Source organism: Pongo pygmaeus, chromosome 5 (assembly GCF_028885625.2).
Source record: "Pongo pygmaeus isolate AG05252 chromosome 5, NHGRI_mPonPyg2-v2.0_pri, whole genome shotgun sequence".
Classification (NCBI taxonomy): domain Eukaryota; kingdom Metazoa; phylum Chordata; class Mammalia; order Primates; family Hominidae; genus Pongo; species Pongo pygmaeus.
The window spans coordinates 28,166,657-28,183,654 of NC_072378.2; the positions used below are offsets into that span (position 1 = coordinate 28,166,657).

At 43.7% G+C, this 16,998-nt stretch overlaps 1 protein-coding gene across 7 annotated transcripts; it reads left to right on the forward strand.

Moving 5' to 3' along the window:
- Window positions 1-1,019: 1,019 nt before the first annotated feature.
- On the forward strand, window positions 1,020-14,600 carry ZSCAN26 (zinc finger and SCAN domain containing 26). Of its 7 annotated transcripts, XM_054492061.2 has the most exons (5): window positions 1,335-1,471; window positions 8,450-8,530; window positions 8,618-8,935; window positions 9,266-9,383; window positions 12,776-14,600. In XM_054492061.2, the coding sequence occupies exons 2-5, from the start codon at window positions 8,516-8,518 to the stop codon at window positions 13,675-13,677; spliced, it is 1,353 nt and encodes a 450-aa protein (XP_054348036.1). In that variant the 5' UTR covers window positions 1,335-1,471; window positions 8,450-8,515; the 3' UTR covers window positions 13,678-14,600. The 7 variants fall into 7 exon arrangements, with proteins under 7 accessions (XP_054348033.1, XP_054348034.1, XP_054348037.1 ...); XM_054492058.2 differs by having other exon boundaries at window positions 1,020-1,471; window positions 8,450-8,935; XM_054492059.2 differs by having other exon boundaries at window positions 1,225-1,471; window positions 8,450-8,932.
- Window positions 14,601-16,998: the final 2,398 nt, after the last annotated feature.

Consider the following 16,998-nt stretch of genomic DNA (forward strand, 5'->3'; position numbering starts at 1 on the left):
CTGGTTGTTTTTTCTTTTCTGTTATGATAACTTCAATGCTTGAAACACTGAATAAATTACATGTCAGTACAATGTTTTGTATATTTAATGATATTTCAAAGCTTCTGTCAACTGATCAGTTAAACACAAAAGTTTGTTCAGATTTTTTAAAGGGTTTTTTTTCTTTCTTCCAACTTTTGTTTTAGGTTCAGTGGGTACATGTGCAGGTATGTTACATGAATAAAGTGCATACTGCTGGGGTTTGGTGTACAAATGATTTTGTCACCAAGGTGGTAGCATAGTACCTTACAGGTAACTTTTCAATCTTCACCTTCCTCTCACCCTCCACCCTCAAGAAGTCCTTGTGTCTGTTGTTCCCCTGTTTGTGTTCATGTCTACTCAATGTTTAGCACCCACTTATAAGTAAGAACATGCAGTATTTGGTTTTCTGTCCCTGTGTTAATTGGCTTAGGATAAATGGCCTCCAACTGCATCCATGTTGCTGCAAAGGACATGATCTCATTCTTTTGGCTGCATGATATTCCATGGTGTATGTACCACATTTTCTTTTTCCAGTCCACCATTGATGGGCATCTAGGTTGATTCCATGTCTCTGCTATTGTGAAAAGTGCTGTGATGAACATACACATGCATGGTCTTTATGGTAGAACAGTATATTCCTCTGGGTATATACCCAATAATGGAATTGCTGGGTCGAATGAGAGCTCTGTTTTAAGTTCTTTAAGAAATTTCCAAATTGCTTTCCACAGTGGCAGAACTAATTTACGTTGCCACCAGCAATGTATAAGCATTCAAAGAGTTTATCTTATTCAAAAACTATAAAAACCCAGTTTGTGATACTGTGGGAAAGAGAGAGACTATTTCTTTTCTCTGTTGTAGAATTTATTTTGATGAAGTGATATCTGTTGCTTTTATTCCCCCTGAAACTTACATTGATTGCAAAGTGTTGTTGATTTATTTTCTCTCACAGTAATAGCCCTAATTTCTTATTACCTTAAATCTTTCAATCCAAACATATGTCCATTGTTTAGTTTAATTTTCGAAATACTTTGACAATTATTTTTGCCATTATGTTTGATGAATTTTTAAATTGGGAAAAATGGCGAAGTATGTGTGTTTTATTTATGTGAGCAAAGTGAAAATGTTGGCTGTTTGTGATAACACTCAACGGAGCTGGCCTGTTTTTACATGAATAAAATAAACATCCGCTTTAAAATGAGAAAAAAACAAAAACAAAAACAAAAAACCAACAATCTCAGCTCACAACGAAATGACCCTCCCAGCCATCCTCAGCAGGCGGTACCCATGTTAGTCTCCTTCTGCGGTGCCTAAGCGGCAGCACCATCGAGCCACGGTCCTCCAGCGTTCCTAGAGCGGAAAAGAAAGCGCTCCGAAGAGCTAGAGCTGACACTCAGCGATGAGCTAAGACGGTGTTTCAGAGCGTTTGGCTCCTCTGAGGCCCCTTGGCCAGGTGAGGGGACCCTGGAGCTGGGCCCCGGGCTGGGGCGGAACTGTAGCCTAGGGGCCTAGGGAGCAGCTGCTTCCCGGCGGGTGCAGAGAACCGTCCCTCGACCGAGGGGGTGGGGTCCGTAGCGGAGGTATCGGTCCTGGGGCCTATGAGAGTGATGAAGCTGTGGATGTAGTAAACAGAGTACAACCTTCTGCTGCATATTTTTCATCCATTCAGCGCAATTTTAAGTAGATATTAAAGGTAGGCGTCACCGAGAAGGTAATATTTGAGCAGAAATCTGAAGGAGGTGGGTGGAAAGACCTAAGTGGCTTTTGCGGGCAGGAACTTTCTAGGTAGAGGGAATAGCAAGTGCAAAGGTCTTAAAGCAGGAGCTTGCTTGGCATATTTGAGGAATAACGGGGAGACCAGAGTGGTTGGAGCAGTGAACAAAGGCGACTTTTGTAGGGAATGATGTCAGAGAGATTGGGGTATGGAGAGGAAGAGTGTAGAGTAAATGAGAACTGTATTGTGTAAGGAATTTTGTCTTTTTTTGGTGTGTGTTTTTGGAGGATTTTGAGTAGAAGAAAACACGATCTGACTTATGTTTTAAAGCATCTTTACTTGGAGACTCATGATGATAATAGATTGTAAGTGGGCAAGAATGGAATCAAGAAAACTTAAAAGTTAAGAGTAATTTTTTAAAATTCCAAGTAATTCAGGTGGGAGATAAGGATATCTTGAGCCAGTGATCAGATTATGATCTGCTTTGAAAATAGAGACAATAATATTTGCTACTGGGTCAGATGTAGGGTGTGACAGTAAGAAGGCAAATATAAATCCAAGGTTTTGGGCCTGTGGGTGCATGAGATACTGGAGGAAATATCTGAGGTTTAGCTTTGGTACCTCATGTAAGTTGTTCAACTCTCCCTGTCTCAATTTCCTTCTCTCCACGATGAAATTAGGAATAGTGTCTTCTTTATAGGGTTGTGTGAGGGTTAAATAATTAATATGTGTGAAACATGTAGTATAGTTGTCCTGGCTCATTGTTTTATTATGCTGAGACATGAAGTGTGAGTGGGCATTAACAAGAAGAAAATTGGAGGGTTGGGGGGTGGTCCAAGCAGAAGGAATAAGCTGTGGAAGGGCCAAGGAGCAAGAAGGAGTATTGCAAATTTGAGGAAATAAAGTACTTCCTTAGATCAAAAAACAATTTAAACCATATTAAATGTTTTGAACTTGATCCTAAGGGTAATAATCGGCCATTACATGTAACAGGCATAGCAGGGACATAATAATATTTCATATCCTCCTTAGAATGATCACTGTTTGCACGTGGAAAATAGATTGGTGTCTCAGACCAGTCTGTTCGTCACAGTGGTCTGGGTAGGAGAAGACGATGGCAAAGGGGATGAGAAGTGGATTCATTTGAGAGATATTTAAGCAATAGAATCAATAGAACTTGATTGATCAGATACATGAGATATGAAAGGAGGAAGGAATGGTCAGTTTTCTGGCTCAAATAGCTGGGTAGATGGAGCTCCTCCCAAAACAGTTTATCAAATTATTTATTATATATTGTGTTTGATACATTTAATCACATTATAGAAATGAACTCACCACTAATTCAGCATCATACCCAGCCAGGCACTGTGGCTCATGCCTGTAATCCCAGCACTTTGGGAGGCTGAGGACGGTGGATCACTTGAGGTCAGGAATTCGAGACCAGCTTGGCCAACATGGTGAAACACTGTCTCTGCTCAAAATACAAAAATTAGCTGGGTGTCATGGCAGGCATTTGTAATCCCAGCTACTCAGGAGGCTGAGGGAGGAGAATCACTTGAACCCGGGAGGCTGAGGTTGCAGTGAGCCAAGATTGCGCTGCTGTACTCCAGCCTGGGCAACAGAGGCAGACTCCATTTCAAAGAAAAAAAAAGAAAAAACACATCATACCCTATATATACATATCAACATCATACCACATGTTTGTTTATATACCAATACTGATATAAATACCAGTATATATATGTATGTGGCATAGATATATTTATATACTGATATCGATATAGATATCTCTATAGATATAATAATATGAATACAGGTCTATATATAAAATATGAATACAGGTATATATACATAAACAATAATACGAATTATGTATATATATATACATATGCCTGTATTTGTGTCATTATTTGTGTAACTAGGGTATCTATATTGGTAAAGATAGGTAGAGATCTAGAAAGAGATTTCCTATAGGGAATTAGCATAGGTCATTATGGAGGCTGGCAAGTCTCCGTATCTTCAGAGTGAGTTTTCAGGCTGGAGACCCAGGAGAGCAAATGGTTTAGTTCCAGCTCAAGCCCAAAGGCCTGAGAACCAGGAGAGCTGATGGTGTAGTTCCTGTCTGAAGGCCATAGGCTTGAGATTCAGTAAGAGCTGTTTTAGTTCCAAGTCTGATGGCAAGAAAAAAGCAAGAAAAATGATTCAGTTTGAAGCATTTTAGACAGGAAGAATTCTCTTACTCAGGGGTGAGTCAGCCTTTTTGTTCTAGTCAGACTTTTAACTGCTTGGATGAGGTCCACCAACATTATGGAGGGCAGTCTGTTTTAGTCTACAGTCTACCAATTTATTTTTATTTTTATTTTTTTCAGCTAATTTTTTATTTTTTTATTTTATTTTTTTAATGTATTATTTTCTTTTTTTTTTTTTAAGTATTTATTGATCATTCTTGGGTGTTTCTCGGAGAGGGGGATATGGCAGGGTCATAGGATAATAGTGGAGAGAAGGTCAGCAGATAAACACATGAACAAAGGTCTCTGGTTTTCCTAGGCAGAGGTCCCTGTGGCCTTCCGCAGTGTTTGTGTCCCTGGGTACTTGAGATTAGGGAGTGGTGATGACTCTTAAAGAGCATGCTGCCTTCAAGCATCTGTTTAACAAAGCACATCTTGCACCGCCCTTAATCCATTTAACCCTGAGTTGACACAGCACATGTTTCAGAGAGCAGGGGGCTGGGGGCAAGGCCATAGATCAACAGCCTCCCAAGGCAGAAGAATTTCTCCTCCCAGACGGGGCAGCCGGGCAGAGGGGCTCCTCACTTCCTAGACGGGGCGGCCAGGTAGAGGCGCTCCTCACTTCCTCCCAGACGGGGCGGCCGGGCAGAGGCGCTCCTCATTTCCTGCCAGACGGGGTGGCGGCCGGGCAGAGGCGCTTCTCACTTCCCAGATGGGGCGGCCGGGCAGAGGTGCTCCCCACTTCCCAGACGGGGCGGCCAGGCAGAGGCGCTCCTCGCTTCCCAGATGGGGCGGCCGGGTAGAGGCGCTCCTCACTTCCCAGAAGGGGTGGCCGGGCAGAGGCGCTCCTCACTTCCTCCCAGACGGGGTGGTGGCCGGGCAGAGGCGCTCCTCACTTCCCAGACGGGGCGGCCGGGCAGAGGTGCTCCTCACCTCCCAGACTGGGCGACCGGGCAGAGGCGCTCCTCACTTCCTCCCAGACGGGGTGGCGGCTGGGCAGAGGCACTCCTCACCTCCCAGACGGGGCGGCCAGGCAGAGGCCCTCGTCACTTCCCAGATGGGGCGGCCGGGCAGAGGCGCTCCTCGCTTCCCAGATGGGGCGGCCGGGTAGAGGCGCTCCTCACTTCCCAGAAGGGGTGGCCGGGCAGAGGCGCTCCTCACTTCCTCCCAGACGGGGTGGTGGCCGGGCAGAGGCGCTCCTCACTTCCCAGACGGGGTGGTGGCCGGGCAGAGGCGCTCCTCACCTCCCAGACGGGGCGACTGGGCAGAGGTGCTCCTCACCTCCCAGACGGGGCGACCGGGCAGAGGCGCTCCTCACTTCCTCCCAGACGGGGTGGCCAGGCAGAGGCACTCCTCACCTCCCAGACGGGGCGGCCGGGCAGAGGCCCTCGTCACTTCCCAGATGGGGCGGCCGGGCAGAGGCGCTCCTCGCTTCCCAGATGGGGCGGCCGGGTAGAGGCGCTCCTCACTTCCCAGAAGGGGTGGCCGGGCAGAGGCGCTCCTCACTTCCTCCCAGACGGGGTGGTGGCCGGGCAGAGGCGCTCCTCACTTCCCAGACGGGGCGGCCGGGCAGAGGTGCTCCTCACCTCCCAGACTGGGCGACCGGGCAGAGGCGCTCCTCACTTCCTCCCAGACGGGGTGGCGGCTGGGCAGAGGCACTCCTCACCTCCCAGATGGGGCGGCCAGGCAGAGGCCCTCGTCACTTCCCAGATGCGGCGGCCGGGCAGAGGCGCTCCTCACTTCCCAGACAGGGCGGCTGGGCAGAGGTGCTCCTCACTTCCTATACGGGATGGCGGCCGGGCAGAGACGCTCCTCACTTCCTATATGGGATGGCGGCCGGGCAGAGGCGCTCCTCACTTCCCAGACAGGGCGGCCAGGCAGAGGGGCTCCTCACATCCCAGACGATGGGCGGCCAGGCAGAGACGCTCCTCACTTCCTAGACAGGGTGGCGGCAGGGCAGAGGCTGTAATCTTAGTACTTTGGGAGGCCAAGGCAGGCGGCTGGGAGGTGGAGGTTGTAGCGAGCCGAGATCACGCCATTGCACTCCAGCCTGGGCAACATTGAGCATTGAGTGAGCGAGACTCCGTCTGCAATCCGAGCACCTCGGGAGGCCGAGGCGGGCAGATCACTGGAGGCCAGGAGCTGGAGACCAGCCCGGTCAACACGGGGAAACCCCGTCTCCACCAAAAATACAAAAACCAGTCAGGTGTGGCAGTGCGCGCCTGCAATCCCAGGCACTCGGCAGGCCGAGGCAGGAGAATCACAGGAGCCCGAGGCAGGGAGGTTGCAGCGCGCTGAGATCACGGCAGTACAGTCCAGCTTCGGTAACAGAGGGAGATCGAAGAAAGAAGGAGAGGGAGACCAAAGGAGGGAGAGAGGGAGGGAGAGGGAGACCGAAGGAGGGAGAGGGAGGGGGAGGGGGAGGGCGAGGGCCAGTCTACCAATTTAAATGTTAATCTCATTCCAAGAGAATTGGAGAACATTCCAGAATAATATTTGACCAAATATCTGAGCACCCTGTGGCCCAGTTAAGTTGACACATAAAATTAACCATTACAATACCAGTCTTTTATTTTCTGGCTAATAATCATCACTTTGTTTGAGACAGAGTCTCACTGTCGTCCAGGCTGGAGTGCAGTGGCGTGATCTCAGCTCACTGCAACCTCCACCTCCCGGATTCAAGTGATTCTCCTGCCTTAGCCTCCCGAGTAGGACTACAGGCATGTGCCACCACACTCAGCTAATTTTTTGTATTTTCAGCAGACACGGGGTTTCACTGATAATCATCACTTTCTTGGACTTTTTTACTTATATTAAGAATACTAGGAATTGGCTTTTTAAAGTTTAAGTTCATTTTGACTAAGAAAAATAATTATCAGCTGGGAAGTGTTAACTATATACACATTCAGGAATATGTAACAGGGAACTGTTTGGAGGTTAAGCCACTGATTAAGTGAGCCTTCTCCCATTCTCCCACTTACCGCATGCCCATTGATTCAAAGGCATGTGTCAGCAGCTGACAGATGGTATTTCACTGATCTATAGGGATACTCAAGCATAGTCAAAATCAAGAATGCTAAATCCCCACATACCACGGGCCTGCCCCAAAGGATGATAGGGAATTGTCTGAGTTCATTTTTAACATGTTGGATTTGAGAGGCTTCTGTAGGGTATGCTGGTCCCAAATAGGCAGAAGTAAATTCAAGTCTGACACTTGAGATATCTGACCTGAAGAATAAGGAAATCATCAGCATAAGGACAGTAATTGAAGTCACAAACATACTTATACTCTACATTAGCCCTTTCTAGTTTCTGCCCTATCTTTCTTGTTCTATTCAATGTATTACTTTTTTGAAATTTGTCATTTATGCTCACTCTCCATTTTCTCATTTCCTATGGCAGGCTAGCTATTCTCACTAACAAAATTACCTTCACAGAGGTCACTAATGACATCTTTGTTTTTGAATCAAGTGTCTATACCAGGTCTTAGATTAATTCACCATCTTATAGCATTTACACTCTTGAACACTGTGCTCATATCATTTCCCTTATAAATCAGTGAATTCCTTCTGTTCTTTAGAATTATCTCATTTACCTCAAAACTTCTGTGAATTAGGTATTATCTTCATTTTACAAATGAGTAAACTAAGTCCAAAAGGATAAGTAACTTGCCCCAGGTCACAACATGTAAGTGACAGGGCTGGATTGGAACCCAGGCCTGTCTAAGGCCCAGGGTCTTTCCACCATTCCACATTTACAGAAATAGACCTCCTTGACCTTCTGGATACTATTGTCTTTTTTCTCCTCCTACCTTTCCAGTTCCATCTCACTTCTGTTTCTTATATGTAGATGTTTCCCAGGATTCCGGCTCCATATAACGTTTTCCTAGCCATAACTAACTACTACATTGAACATCCAACAGCTTTATGCTGTCTTTTTCTTTGTCTAAAAAAACTTTCTCTATTTCCTTGTCTTTCACTTGTCTTTTTTCTTTTCTTTTTCTTTCTTTCTTTCATTCTTTTTCTCTCTTTTCTTCCTTTCTTGATATAGGTCTTGCTGTGGTTGCCCAGGCTGAACTCAGACTCCTGGGCTCAAGCAGTTCTCCCTCCTCAGCCTCCCGAGTAGCTGGGATTACAGGCGTGTGCCACCATGCCCGGTGTCACTATGTTGCCCAGGCTGGACTCAAACTCCTGGGCTTAAGCAGTCTTCCCACCTCAGCCTCCCAAAGTGCTGAGATGACAAGTGTGAGCCACAGTGCCTAGCCTCAGTTATTTTGAGGGCTACGAAATGGTGATTTTTCAAATCTATTATTCCTTCTACATTAGATAGTATTCTGTAAGATAGTTTTTTCCTTCTGTATGTATGTTTAGAAATGGTTGTTTCATAGAGAAAAAATGGATAACAGGAAATGTATAAACCCAAGAAAATGTTATTGTTCTTGTTAGCAGTACTATTACTGTTTCTGTCATTCTTGTTACTATATTTTTAGGAGTGTCTCTGAAGATACAGTCCAAAGAAAGTTCTCCAAAACAAGGAGAGCAGTCTGAAGCTGGGGATGGCGACAGCATTGGTGAGTGCCCATTCCTTGGCTCCCCTGAATCTGAAGAAGGAGGGGCTTCGGATAGTGAGGGAGGATCACTACTCTACTTGGGAACAGGGATTCAAGCTGCAAGGAAACAGTAAAGGCCTTGGACAGGAGCCATTGTGCAAACAATTCAGGCAGTTGCGTTATGAAGAGACCACAGGACCTCGAGAAGCACTAAGTCGGCTCCGGGAGCTCTGTCAACAGTGGCTACAGCCCGAGACCCATACCAAGGAGCAGATCCTGGAGCTGCTGGTGTTGGAGCAGTTTCTGATCATCCTGCCTAAGGAGCTCCAGGCCCGGGTGCAGGAGCATCACCCAGAGAGTGGGGAGGACGTGGTTGTTGTTCTGGAGGATTTGCAGCTGGATCTTGGAGAAACAGGACAACAGGTGGTAAGGGTCAGATGTGCTCTTTTTCAGGAATGCAGGAATTGAGATCTCTGGCCAGACAGGTGGACATGGGTTCATCAGCGGAAGGAGAATTACTAAGCTTTGATTCAGTTTTTTTCCAGTCTAGCTGTTAATTTCTATAAGTCTTACCTCAACCTTACCTGGCCCTTGCTGGGAGAAAACTGATTGTGCACCAGATTCCCCATCTTCTTTTCTTTGCCCCTCTGGGGTTTCTCTTTGTTCTCTTTTTTAACACCTAGGTGTTTTACTGAACAGCAGTTTCCTAAACCCACATATATCTAATTATGCCTCCATATACCTAATTGTCCCTAGGACCCAGACCAGGCAAAGAAACAAAAAATGCTTGTGGAGGAGATGGCCCTTCTGAGAGGAGTACAGGAACAGCAGGTTCGGCCTGAGTGTGAAGTTACAAAGCCTGAGAAAGAGAAGGGTAAGAATTGGATTGCATCTTCTGTGTGTGAGATGTGGTGAACTGTGCCTTTCCCTCTGAGGTTGTGCTTAGCACCCTTGTATTTTGTTTTTTGCTTTTGTTTTGAGTCAGGTTTACTGAAGCATAATTTACATGTAGTAAAATTCACTCTTTTTAGTACAGGTCAATGAGTTTTCACAAATGCGAAATAATTATGGTCTAATCAGGACCACGATCAAGAGATAAGAGATGTCTATCACCCCAAACATTTTAGCTGAACAAAATAGCAAGGAAAGGGTACAAAGGGAACCTGGACCTTCACCTTGCTCTTCTTCCTCTTACTGTAGGGGTGAATAAAAAAAGCAGTGCTAGGCCAGCTACTTGGGAAGCTAAGGGAGAAGGATCACTTGAGCCCAGTTCAAGGCTGCAGTGAGCAATGATTGTGCCACTGCACTTCAGTCTGGGCAACATCTCTTAAAAAAGCAAGTAGTGGCCAGGCATGGTGGCTCATGACTGTAAACCCAGCACTTTGGGAGGCCAAGGCGGGTAGATATACGAGGTCAGGAGTTCAAGACCAGCCTGGCCAAGATGATGAAACACTGTCTCTACTAAAAATACAAAAATTAGCCAGGTGTGGTAGCGGGTGCCTGTAATCCCAGCTACTCGGGAGGCTGAGGCAGAGAATTGCTTGAACCCAGGAGGCGGAGATTGCAGTGAGCCGAGATCACACCACTGCATTTCAGCCTGGGCGACACAACGAGACTCCGTCTCAAAAAAAAAAAAAAAAACAAGTAGTGCTAGTTTCTTAATCAAGGCAAAGAAGGCCACATGCTTCATTACTCGTTTTTTTAAATTTCCTTCAAATTATTTTAAATGGCCACTATCTTTCATTTCTAAATGTCACCTGGATTTTTTTTTTTTTGGTTCTATATTTTCTTTTTTGTTGTTTTTCTATTGAGACAGGGTCTTGCTCTGTCTTCAGGCTGGAGTACAGTGGTGCAGTCATAGCTCACTACAGCCTTGACCTTCCAGGCTCAAGTGATCCTCCCACCTCAGCCTCCCAAGTAGCTGGGACTACAGGTGTGTGTGCCACCACACCTGGCTTTTTATTATTATTATTTGTAGAGACAGGGTCTCCCTATGTTGCCCTGGCTGGTCTTGAATTCCTGGTCTTAAGCATTTCTCCCATTTGGGCCTCTCACAGTGCTGGCATTATAGGTGCAAGCCACCTCACCTAGCCTTCTTTATTTTCTTTGTCACTGAAATTCTTCTTCCTAATTTTTGCTCCTTACATTTTTTCATTTCTTTTTTTTTTCGTCATAGAACTAATTACATTATATTGTAGTTTCTAGTTTGCTTCTCTTTTTCTCTTGCCAGACTAAAAGGGAAGGGGTTTTGTTTTGTTTTCTGAGTCAGCTACAGTCCCTGGCCTAGCATAGACCCTCAATAAATGTCTGTTTGATGAATGGCTGGTTTTATATCTAAAATCATGCTTTACATGCTGCCTATTCCTCTGTTCAATTTCCAAGTCAGCTTCAAAGTTACCTTTCTTCTGGGAGCATCCTGAATAAAGTAGCTGAAACAAAGGGGCCTACCTTTTCTCAATAGCCTTGCAGAAATGATTACCATGTAATCAGTGATGGGTGTATAGTTTAAATACAAAAAGTAAATGTGGCTGCTGTAATCCCACTACTTTGGGAAGCCAAAGTGGGAGGATTGCTTGAAGCCAGATGTTTGAGACCAGCTTGGGCAACACAGTGAAACCCTGTCCTCTACAAAAAATAAATAAATAGCTAGGCGTGGTGGCATGCAGCTGTAGTTCTAGCCACTTGGGAGGCTGAGGCAAAAGGATTGCTTGAGCCCAGGAGTTCAAGACTGCAGTGAGCTATGCGATTGCACCACTGTACTCCAGCCTTGGCAACAGAGGAAGACCATGTCTCAAAACAAGTGAATGTAATGTCAGTAGACTCTTGAAAATGTCCCTTACCCTCTGGATCTGTTAAAAATGTTATTTTATATTCAAAGTTCAGGTTGTTTTTTGGTTTCATCCTCTCTTGCTTTTTTAAAGTTGTATATGTGATTATGTCATTACTGGAAGAGTCTTATTCCTTTCCCTTAATCTCTCACTCCTGCCCCCTGCCCCCTGCCCCTGTGTAGGATTGAATACTTCATTCTGTTGTAGAGGGTCTTTGTACACAGTACATTATTACTATGTACAAATTTTTAATTTCTTCACTCCCCACCTGTGACCTTCCTTTCTCTGATGTCTCTTTACTAATCCCTTCACTTTCATTTTTCCTTTCAGCTGTCATCCACTTTCTCCTTTTTAATAATCTGCTGAATTAACTTGCTCACACTGATTAACCCTCTTTTGTTTGTTATTAGTGCTGCTTAGAGTCTCTTTCTTCTATTTTCTCCATCCAGCTTTCCTTTTACTTTCTCATTCTGACTTTGCATCCCCAGTCATGCTCCTAGCCTTTAAAGAGTTATCCTTAGCTACAAGAAAAACTGGTAAATAAAAATATAAAACGAAACAAAACAAAAAACTTCACATTCTTCTCACCCATCTGCTTGTGTATCTGAGCTTAAGTTTTCTCTGTTTTCATTTAATTTCACCCTTAGGACACAGGCCATTTATTTAGTAAATATTTGTTTAATGTCTGTTATGTACCAGGCTCTGTGCTAGAGAAAACAAAGTCTGCTCCGCATGTGCTTACAGTCTCCTGCGGCATTGTGCATCAGGGGTGCAGGGAGAGAGATAGACATGAATAAATTATCATAGTGTTGAGATAAAAGCTCTGTTCAACCACACAGGAGAGCAGTTACTGCAGTCCAAGGAGATTAGGAAAGGCGAAGGCATTTTTGTGAACTTCATGTTATTGTCAAGGTCTTATAGTACATTATTCTTTCTTTATTGATGAGGACACAGAGCCCAGATAATTTACCTTACTTTTTTAAGATTACACAGTTAGTGATAAAATTGGCACCACATCTACATTTCTTCATTTTCAGTTAAAATGTCATCCCTTTCTTATGGGCCCTGGGGGCCTCAATTAACCTAGCTTTTTTTATTTTCCATGTGACAAGTTATCTTCAAGACTGTACAGCCATGCCCTTTAAGACAGTTTATTTGCTTGCTTGCTAGCTTCTCTGTGTGTGGTATCCCATGATAAAATTTAAACTATTTAAAATAAGTCACCTCCCACCAGAATTCCCCATCTTTCCCCAAAGGCAGTCACAGTTAACAATGTCTTGTGTACCATTCTGTAACTATTTTATACAGTCACAAGCATCTACAATGTTTTTACTTTGCACACATGGCTTCATTAAATTTTTTTTTTCCTTTTAGTTGCAGATTCCTTTCCCCAAGCATCAAAAGACAAGTAATTGGTGGTATATATTTAATATTGCAGGTGAGGAGACAAGGATTGAGAATGGGAAGCTTGTTGTAGTAACAGACTCTTGTGGAAGAGAAGAGTCATCTGGGAAAATATCTGAACCCATGGAGGCTCATAATGAGGGCTCTAACTTGGAAAGGCAGCAGGCCAAGCCCAAAGAGAAGACTGAGTATAAATGCTTAGAACGTGGGCGGGGATTCATCCAGCACTCGGACCTGATTGAACATGCGAGTACACACACGGGAAAGAAACTCTGCGAGTCTGATGTGTGTCAGAGTTCTAGTCTTACAGGACATAAGAAAGTCCTCTCTAGAGAGAAAGGTCATCAGTGTCATGAGTGTGGGAAAGCCTTTCAGAGGAGTTCACACCTCGTCAGACATCAGAAAATCCATCTTGGTGAGAAGCCTTATCAGTGCAATGAGTGTGGCAAAGTCTTTAGCCAGAATGCAGGCCTTTTGGAACATCTCAGAATTCATACTGGAGAGAAACCTTATCTATGTATCCATTGTGGAAAAAATTTTAGGCGCAGCTCTCACCTTAATCGACACCAGAGAATTCACAGTCAGGAGGAGCCCTGTGAGTGCAAGGAGTGTGGAAAAACCTTTAGTCAGGCCTTACTCCTCACCCACCATCAGAGAATCCATAGTCACTCCAAAAGCCATCAATGTAATGAGTGTGGAAAAGCTTTCAGTTTGACCTCAGACCTTATTCGACACCACAGAATTCATACTGGAGAAAAACCTTTCAAGTGTAACATATGCCAGAAAGCCTTCCGACTAAACTCACACCTTGCTCAGCATGTAAGAATCCACAATGAAGAAAAACCCTATCAGTGTAGTGAATGTGGAGAAGCCTTCAGGCAAAGGTCAGGTCTTTTTCAACATCAGAGATATCACCACAAAGACAAACTGGCTTGATAAGGTGTTCTCTCCTTGTAGAACATCAGAGAAGGCACATTGACTAGCAAACAGCACTTTAGGAAAAGTCACCGTAGCCCACTGTGGCATCAGAAAATTCTTGGGGGCTGAGTTGGAGGCTCCCTGCGTCTATTCCCTCTCCTTTGCTTTCCTTGAAGACAGCTTTGGACCACAATAATTTCACTCTAGATGATATGCTAGGATCAAAGTTAAACAGCATTCTTCACTGCAGGACATCTCAGAGCATTTAACATAACTGCGTGATTATATACTCTAAGCAATAGAGAGCTTCATGACTGAGTAAGGGTTTTGAAGTTAGCAGTGAATCAAGTGCCCACAGATTTGCAGGCTTAAGCAGAACAAGGGAAGATTGATATTTTTGTATATGCTATAGCAACTTACTCCTATGAAATAAAATTGATGATGTTTGGAAGTATATTACTCTCAAAGGTGTCTTAAAGTACAGGTTAATGGTGAACATTTTCCCCCAGTGGCTTCACCTCATTCCTCCCACTGGCCTTACCCCTTCCTTCCCCAGTGGAAGCATTTTCAAAAGCAAAGATAATTTTTGCTGGTGAACTTTAGAACTTGCCTTCAGGTTTAGCTTCATGTAATTTTACCATTTCCCATCCCCATTCCCCACCACATTGTGTCAAGATTCAAGTTATAAATCAATGTTTTACTTAGACTTTGAAAGAGATTTCATGAGTAATTTGAATGAACCTTGCTGAATTAATCTGAAGAGCAACTGTCTGACTTGATAACTCCAGTGCCAGTATAGTGGTTGCTGCATAGACACTATTCAGTAAATGTCTGCTGAAAGAAATTGGACTTTTTCCCTTTAATATTGATGATGCAATTTTGAAATGTTGCTTGTCGTGGAATACTTCGGAAGTTAAACAATAAAGTCAGCTTGGAGAGGAGATCATGATCTTTATATTGTGAATACCAGAATGTCATAGATGAAGAATATTAAAATTAGGGGCGTCCACTCCAAAACATATCACCAGAGTGACAAATACCACTTACTAATCGTTAGTAACTGCAGAGGGTATTCCTGTCAGGAGAAGACTTCTTGGTCTTCCAATGTGAAAAGATCAGTGAACCCTCATGCAGTGATTGGGACTAGATTCAGCTGCATATAATTTAAAAACAAAAAAGCATGAGTGACTTCATACAAGTTTATTTTTCTCTCTAATAGAAAAGGGCTGGAGATAATTAGTCCATCCTTGATGGCTGCTGAAGCTCCAGTTATCACATGCAAAATGTGGACAAAAGGCAGAGGAACAAAAAGAGGCTTATCCCAGTTCAGTCACCTCCTTTTGAGCAGCCTCTCCAAAAATCACTTAGTAAGTATGTCATAGGCAAAACCTAGGCAAAGAAGGCTGGAAAGTGTGTCTTATTCTGGATTGCAGAGTGCCCAGCTGAAAATTAGGCTTCCATTACTAAGGATAAAGGGGAGAATTAAGCTGATCAAAAGCAACAATCAATACAATTTCTTGGAGGGGAAACAAATCTGTCATAGAAGCAGCTGCAGCTTTTTTTTTTTCCATGTGGAGTATCGCTCTTGTTGTCCAGGCTAGAGTGCAATAATGCGATCTCGGCTCACTGCAACCTTCCCTTCCTGGGTTCAAGCAATTCTCCTGCCTCAGTCTCCCAAGTAGTTGGGATTACAGGCATGTGCCACCACGCCCAGCTAATTTTGTATTTTTAGTAGAGACGGGGTTTCACCATGTTAGTCAGGCTGTTCTTGAACCCCTGACCTCAGGCGATCCACCCACCTCAGCCTCCCAAAGTGCTGGGATTACACACATGAGCCACAGCGCCCGGCCTTCAGCTATAACTTTTTGAGACACTAAAAGATTTCATGTAAAATCAGTTGTAGTGTGTTGCTTAGGAAGCCAGAAAGCTATGTATATTTTATTCTGCCTTTTTGAGTAAAATTAAGTTGATGTCCGGAATTTTCCCCCAAGTATTTTGAGGACTATGTTAAGATCAGTATCTAAACATTTAGCACCATCTCATAGTTTAAATCTATTTGATTCTGTTGAGTTTAAGAAAGTACATAGAATATATTATTATTATGAAAATGAAAAGACTCAAAGTGTGAAGTACTTTCCCTGACAATTATCTGGAAGGCATATATTGGCTTTCTCCATGATGATTTTATAGAACAGGTGTAAACATTCTAAATGTATTGACACCTTAAACAACTTACTTCTTCCTTATGGATCCAAAGGAAATGGTGTTCTTGTTATTTCCCTTGGGTCAGACCCATATCCACCTGGGCATAAATGTCAACTAGAGATATATTTAATTAATAATGTCTTCTTACTACTTAATTCTTAAAAGTTATAGAAACATTTAACAAAGGGCAAATGTCATAACAAATCTCAAGGTTTTGCTTGCAGTGCAAGACACCCTGAAATGTAAATTAAAAATCCCTATTCAGAGGACAGGAACCCAGGAGGGATGTATTGCAGCAATATTTTCTACTGATCAGGCATTTCTGTTTGAGTAGTATCCTGTAATATCCAAATATATAGTGAAGTGGGAAGTCGCTGTTTCTCCATTTCCCACTCACTCACTTGTTTAAAAAACTGATAAAGTTACTAAGTAGTTTGCCATTAAAAGTAGTATGGGAAAATAGGAAAGTGGAAAAATAACCCTAATAGTCTGTATTAATATCTTCATAAATTCTTATTAATTTATGCCTGATAGAAGTTCATATCCATTCTTTAAAAAACTTGAAAAATGTAAAGAAAACAAATCATCTTGTTCATGGTACAGATATAACCTCTTAATGTAGATTTGTAGATAACTGGCCTTTTTCACACATAAACAATTGACTTTTCTCACTGGACTTTATGTCATGAACCATTTTTATTTGTAACAGACAGGATAGTCAGTTTACCTATCCTCACACCCTGTTCTAATCCACTCCTGCCATAATTCTGAGTGTGCAGCCTGCCATGTGACCTGTCCCCCACCACTGATGATTGGATTAGGAAGGGACCCTCAAGCCAGTCTTTAGATGCCCATAGGAATTTGACATTGGATCACAGATTTTGATTGGTGTTTATTAGGCATTTGAACCCAAAAGTAATACAGAGTTGGAGGCCAGGTGCAGTAGCTCATTCCTGTAATCCCAACACATTGGGAGGCCAAGATGGGAGGATCACTTGAACCCAGGAGTTCGAGACCAGCCTGGGCAACATGACGAAACCCCATCTCTACAAAAAATAAAAAAAATTAGCTAGGTTGGTGGCGCACACCTGTAGTCCCAGCTACTTGGGAGGCAGAGATAGGAGGCTTATTCAA